Below are 6726 nucleotides of genomic sequence, written 5' to 3'. Positions count from 1 at the left end.
CCGGCATTTTAGGGGAAAATAACTACCTTGGAAATCTCCTACTTTCTTCTCTCTTTCTCCGCCGGCAACTGCAGAAACACTTCTACTCTGCGAGGACTCATCTAAGAAGGTTCCCATTGTTTCCAAGTTAGATGTTTTGCTTTTCCTTCTTCTCTTAGACTGATTTTGCAAATTGTATTGCATTTGAAATCAACATTTTATGGCCCCATCCGTAATCGTCGTTTTAATCGTCTTTTGTTGAATCTGGCCATAATTTAGTTGATTTAGATGTGCTATGGAGAATAATAAGTACGCGTACATGAGTTTGACTGTTCCAATCTTTGTGGCTGTATATAGACTAGAGAGCTCTTTCTTAAATTTCTGCCTGCTTGTTCACGTTTGATAGAGATGACACCAACAAGCAACCAAGCAGGATGGACGATTCAATCTCATGGAGCCAAACTTGCGAGGATTCACCTCCATGATTGGCTCATACTACTCGTCCTGGTTGCAGTGGAGATAGCTCTTCAGGAAATCCACCCTTTCTACCGCTTCGTTGGCAAGGATATGATGACTGATCTGAAATACCCTCTCAAATCCAACACTGTCCCCGTTTGGGCTGTCCCTGTAATAACCATACCAATCAACAGCTAAACTCTTTCTTCCCCTTGTTACTGATGATGCTTTTTATACGCAGTTGTATGCAGTTCTGCTTCCCATTCTCGTATTCGTTTTCGTCTACTTTCGTAAGAGAAACGTCTACGACTTGCACCATGCAATCCTCGGTAATCAAACTCACCCTCTTGTTAGTTTCAGTACAGCAATTGATTTCACTGAGATTAATTGAATCTTAATAACAGGTCTGTTGTACACGGTGCTGATAACCGCTGTGCTAACTGATGCTATTAAAGATGGCGTAGGTCGTCCCAGACCTGACTTCTTCTGGAGATGCTTCCCCGATGGCATTGAAGTAATACTACTTCTTCTCAAATATTCGTCTCTTCGAGATTAATGCTTACGAAGTTTCAGAATTATGATGCTACAGGAAATGTGATATGCCATGGTGAAGCCAGCGTGATCAGGGAGGGACATAAGAGCTTTCCCAGCGGCCACTCATCCTGTACTAATGATTGAGATTTGTTTTATGATCCAAACACAGAATCTAAGACTTGGAATGATTTCGTTTGTTCGTTTTGCAGGGTCGTTTGCAGGTCTAGGGTTTCTTTCACTCTACTTGAGCGGTAAAATCAAGGTGTTCGATAGAAAAGGACACATCTCAAAGCTTTGCCTCGTTCTTCTACCTCTGTTGGCTGCAGCTCTCGTTGCTGTGTCTAGAGTCGATGATTATTGGCATCACTGGCAAGACGTCTTCACCGGAGGAACATTAGGTGATAACGTGTATCCAAATTAATTAATCTATTTGTTTTTGTAATTGACTTTGAATGGTCAATGGTTGTAGGGTTTGTTGTCGCCTTCTTATGCTACCACCAGTTCTTCCCTCCACCATACAGTCACAAAGGTGACGTTTTCTATGAAGACAGATACTATTATTACGTGCAGTGATGAAAATGGTTGATGTTGAACTTATATGTTGAAGTGTTCTTGGATTCAGGATGGGGATGTTATGCATATTTCAAGGCATTGGAAGAGGTTCATCGGACGGAGGAGGAACGAGCACGAACTGAGCATGAAACGGGTAACGTGGACGATGGTCGACTGTTGAATGGAACGGTGAGGTCTGGTGATTCCCCAGTATGAATGAGAAAGGAAAAGAAAAACTGTGTATATTGTAGGTCAAGAACGTGATTTCACTATCGTATACTCCTTTGACTGCGTTTGGTTTCACAATGAAATGAAAAGGTTTTTGTTTTTGTTTTTGTTTTGAACACGTATATAAATTGCCCCGTATCCGTGTAAAGAATTGCTTGTAATATTCCCCTTTGCATTTGTTCGCTAGACTGTGCATTTAAAAATGACTTGTTATATATGCTTTTGTATGATTGAATTAATCATTCCTTTTTAAAAAAATCAGTCATTAAGCTGTATTTAATTAGATTAACGAGTTGACTAATCAAACCAGCAAATGATACTTGTGGTAACGTGTCACGTAGTAATGAGCAGCGTTTGTAACATGGAACGAATCAGATTAAAGGTCAATAAAAATAGGGAAAATATAACATACGCATTTTTTAAAATAATATCTCTCAAATCCGGGGACCGCCACGTACGATTCAAAAACCGAAAGCGGACCTGGAGTGCAAGTATTCATAGTTGCGATGGTGCAACTTCCGATGGTTGAAGGAGAAGACTTGTTGATATGTATCAACGACAACCGCAGACTGCATTACGTTTGTCATGTTAGCTTGAACGAAGCAGGCTGAATTGGGTGATACAGATAGAGATGGGCCGGTTCCCGGAAATCAGGAAGCGGAACCGAAACCGGCTATACCTAGGAACCGCCGGTTTTCCGGTTCGGTTCCGAACTTTGGCTTTTCTAGTTAAAAAAAATATTTATTTTATTTTTTAATTAATTTTGCGTGGAACCGGCGGTTCGGAACCGGGACCAGTTCCGTGCCGGTTCGCCTGTTCCGGTTCCGTGCCGGTTCCGGTTTCAAAAGTTCCATCTCTAGATACAGATTAGGCGACGACACCCTAATATCTCGTGGGAACAGTTGAAGGCAAAGTTGGTGAAAAGATTCATAGGAACTCAGGCTATGAACCAAGTTGAACATCTAACTAAGTCTAGTGGGGCAGAAAGGTTCAGTGGACGAGTACATTGACGAGATTGTATCAATCTAATTAAGGCTAGGAGAAATATGCTATAGTGATTTCCGTAATACTCCCCCTCAAGTTGGAGTGTGGAGGTCGACGACACCCAACTTGTGAAGAAGATGTGAGAAAGATGTAGGACCGAGAGCCTTGGTGAAGAGATCGGCCGGCTGTTGTGCGGAAGAAATGTAACAAGTCCCGACATTTCTGATTGCACCTGATCGCGAATAAGATGCCAATCGATCTCCATGTGCTTGGTGCTTTCGTGGAAGACCAGATTGGAAGCAATGTGTAACGCGACTTGACTGTCACAATAGAGACGCATCGGAGAGCTATGCGAGACACCCAAAGAGCATAACAGACATTTGAGCCATAGAAGCTCGCATCAAGTGGAGGCCATAAAGCGGTACTCAGCTTCGGCGGAGGAGCGAGAAATGGTGACCTGCTTCTTTGTCTTCCAAGAGATAGGAGAGTGACCAAGCTGGACGAAATAACCAGTGGCCGAACGACGAGTAAGGGGACACGATGCCCAATCGGAATCACAGTAGGCAGTGAGCTGAAGAGAGCTAGCAGATGAGAGGAACAGGCCCTGGCCCGGATGTCCCTTGAGGTAGTGAAGAACACGGATTGAAGCATGCCAGTGACACAACTTCGGCAACTGCATGAATTGAGATAAAGTGTGCACTGAATAGGAGAGCTCGGGCCACGTGATAGTGAGATAAATGAGAGGACCAACAAGACAGCAATATCTATTCAGTTGGTCAAAGTTCGGGCTATCAGCGGAAGCCAAGTTGTGATGATGTTCCATCCGGAAGGAAACCGGCTTGGCGGCTAGAAGAACGGCCTCACATAGGATATCGAGCGCGTATTTGCATTGGCACAACATTATACCTGAATGAGTTCGGGAAACCTCAATGCCCAGAAAGTAGTTGAGACTACCGGGATCCTTCATGTAAAAACATGAGCTGAGGTACTGCTTGAAACGAGTAATAAGACCTGAATCATTTCCTGCTACAATGAGATCATCCACATATATCAAAATATGAAGAACATTGTTGGTTTTTTCAAAAGAGAAAAGAGAGTAATCAGCATAGCTCTGCACGAAACCGTAAGCACGAAGGGCCGCAGAGAGCTTGGCAAACCAGTTCCATGTAGAGTTCTTCCTCCAGATCACGTGTGTCATCTCCGCAAATCCTTATACGGCCTCAAGCAGGTTTCATGTAGACTTCTTCCTCCAGATCGCCGTGCAGGAAGGCGTTGTGAACATTCATCTGATGAAGTTCCTAAGACTTGATAGCCGCAAGAGATAGAAAGACACGAACAATGGTCATCTTAACAACATGGGAAAATGTTTCGTTGAAATCGATATCTTCAAATTGCCGATTTCCGAGCACTACAAGGCGGGCCTTGTGACGTTCAATAGAGATGTCAGACTTGTACTTGATCCTGAAAACCCATTTACAACCTATGGGCTTCTTGTATGGTGGTAAAGGAGTTAGATCCCATGTGTCATTGCGGTTGAGAGCAAGGAGCTCAGAGTCCATAGCAGCGCGCCACAGAGGTTGGCTCGTGGCTTCAGAGAAGGAAGATGGCTCTCTGTTAGCGGTGACAACTGCAAGAAACTGAGTGTGTGCAGGAGAAAAATTAGCACATGAAACATATGCAACTATCAGATATTTAGTACCTGAGGACGATGAGGATGGTGGTGACGGTGGGTAAGCGGGGTGATGGGTGAGGTGCTGAGCGGTGCTGCATTGATAACCTGTTAGATGAACATTCGGTTGACGATCACGAACTGGTCGACTCGAAATAGGAGGAGCAACAATGATAGAGGGAGGATCGGTGCTAACTAGCACTGGAAGGTCCGAAGCGGGACTCCTCCTGTCCTCTGTAACCGTGCAATCATCATTTAGAGTCGCAGGCCTAATATACTTGGTATGGGGTGAGGCAGGAGTATACGTCACCGTAGCAAAAGGGAAAACGTCCTCATGAAAAGCAACGTCGTGGCTAACAAAAGTGCCTCGAGACTCGAGGTCAAATAAGCACCATCCTCGTTTTCCAAACGGATAGCCAAGAAAGATGCATTTGCGACTTCGAGGAGAAAACTTGTCCGAGTTGCGGGGAATCTTAGAAGCAAAGCATAAGCAGCCAATAACACGGATCATACCATATGAGGGTGCATGTCCGTGAAGGAGCTCGAAAGGAGTCTTGTCGTGAATAAGAGGCGTTGGTGTTCGGTTGATCAAGTGAGCGGCAGCGGAAACACAATCAGCCCAGGACGACTTCGGGAGGCTAGCTTGGAAATGAAGTGAGCGAGCCACATTGAGAAGATGGCGGTGCTTGCGCTCAACACAGCCATTTTGTTGCGGAGTTGTGACACATGAGGTCTCAAAAAGAATGCCTTGCACATCAAAGAATGGCGGGAGAGGTAGGAACTCCGTGCCATTGTCGGCTTGAACACGACGAACCTGACTGCTGAATTGAGTCCGAACAAAGCTGCAAAAGTTTTTGAATAACAAGACGACCTCGGTTTTTGCTGAAAAGAAATAGACCCAAACGGCCCGAGAGAAATCATCCACAATAGTAAGAAAGTAACAATTACCAGCCAAAGACGGAGTTCGGTAAGGACCCCATACATCACAATGAACTAACTGAAACAAATCATCTGCTTTATTCGAGCTACTCGGAAAAGAAGACCGAGTCTGTTTAGAAGAGATAGAAGCTAAAATTGAGGATGATGGATGGCCTAAACGGTGATGCCATAAAACAACTGCGCTGGTATCTGCTGGAGAACGAACTACGGAAGCACGTGTCCCTGAGCCGAAAGTCCGAAACAGATACATCCCACCGCTTTGCTTACCCACGCAATCACCGTCCTCGTATTGATTTCCTGAAGTACACACAGTTTGTGAGTCAACGAAAGTAATAAATCAAGATTACCAGCCAGCTCAGCAGATAATAATAAATTGACATCCAAATCCAGCACAAGTAAGATATGTTTGATCAATACGGAGCCTAAAAGTGCACAACCCTCGTGAGTTGTTGTACAGATACAGCCATTGGCTAATTTAATAGCCACATGAGGAATAATGTTAGTTGTATGAACTAGCCCCTTAGTTCGTATAACTGATAATGCTTTAGTTTTAATGATAACAAACTACCCTATGAACTAATATGTGTATTGAGTGAGATATCGCAGGAAATCGATAGGCCTTTGAGTTACTTAGGAAGCTAAAGCGTGGAAAACAACAAGCTTAAGAGAAGAGACAAGAGCGAGTTCAACGAGAAGACTAGCACTCAAGGCGCTTAACTAGGAGCAAGGGAACCGAAGGATACTGAAGGGGGCCGAACATTGAGAGTGAAGGATCGAGATGCATAGATTAACACGCTACACAAGGAGGACGCTCAAGGGGACCGAAGACGCTCAAGGGGACCGAGCACGTATTTAAGGAAAGAGAGCTAAAGAAGGAAAGAGTTGATTCGTCAAGAGATTTAACAGATTCAAGATCTTAACAGTTGAAGCTAGTTTGTCATTATATTCGGCTAGTTTAGATTTAATACTTTATTTATTATTATTCACTTGCTTTTAGGTAATTAGTTCCCGATGATTATGCCATAGTATAAGTAATTTAGTTTATTATCCTTATAATGTGGTTGTCGAACTAGAGAGAAAGAGTTCATCTTGATTTAGAGCTTAGGCAATAGCTAGGAGAGTTGAGAGAAACTAAGAATTGTGTGTTCGCCTAGTAGTTGTAAGTCTCAAAAGAAATCAAATCAACCAACGTTTTGGAATTGAAGTGTTTATTTGTTCTTAGTCTTATATTCCGCATAAAAGATTATATCTTTAGTTAGACTAAGTTCTTCACGATCCACAACTGGTATCAGAGCAGGATCCAATTCCACTACGGCAATGAAGAACTCAGAGTTCAACCTCGGCATGTCCCTCAACAAACCTCACCAACTTCGAGAAGGAGAACT

At 43.6% G+C, this 6726-nt stretch overlaps 1 protein-coding gene across 1 annotated transcript; it reads left to right on the top strand.

Annotated features, from left to right (window-relative positions):
• Positions 1 to 298: 298 nt before the first annotated feature.
• LOC141249186 (uncharacterized) lies at positions 299 to 1737 on the top strand. Its single transcript, XM_073669553.1, has 8 exons — positions 299 to 302; positions 386 to 606; positions 677 to 764; positions 840 to 949; positions 1009 to 1099; positions 1179 to 1367; positions 1439 to 1498; positions 1592 to 1737. Exons 1-8 carry the CDS (start codon positions 299 to 301, stop codon positions 1735 to 1737), a joined length of 909 nt encoding a protein of 302 aa, XP_073525654.1.
• The last annotated feature ends 4989 nt before the right edge of the window (positions 1738 to 6726 follow it).

Source organism: Phyllobates terribilis, unplaced genomic scaffold (genome assembly GCF_046119375.1).
Source record: "Phyllobates terribilis strain yellow unplaced genomic scaffold, ASM4611937v1 Scaffold_4352__1_contigs__length_61935, whole genome shotgun sequence".
NCBI classification, from domain to species: Eukaryota; Metazoa; Chordata; class Amphibia; order Anura; family Dendrobatidae; genus Phyllobates; species Phyllobates terribilis.
The sequence above is the reverse complement of the archived record's forward strand: the minus strand, read 5'-3'. Positions and strand labels throughout refer to the sequence as shown.

What these genes read in the sequence shown, in the direction of transcription:
- LOC141249186 (XM_073669553.1), top strand. An exon ending in GCTTCCCCGATGGCATTGAA is followed by an intron (nt 950 to 1,008) that starts GTAATACTACTT and finishes ACGAAGTTTCAG; the next exon opens with AATTATGATGCTACAGGAAA. An exon ending in TCCCAGCGGCCACTCATCCT is followed by an intron (nt 1,100 to 1,178) that starts GTACTAATGATT and finishes TTCGTTTTGCAG; the next exon opens with GGTCGTTTGCAGGTCTAGGG.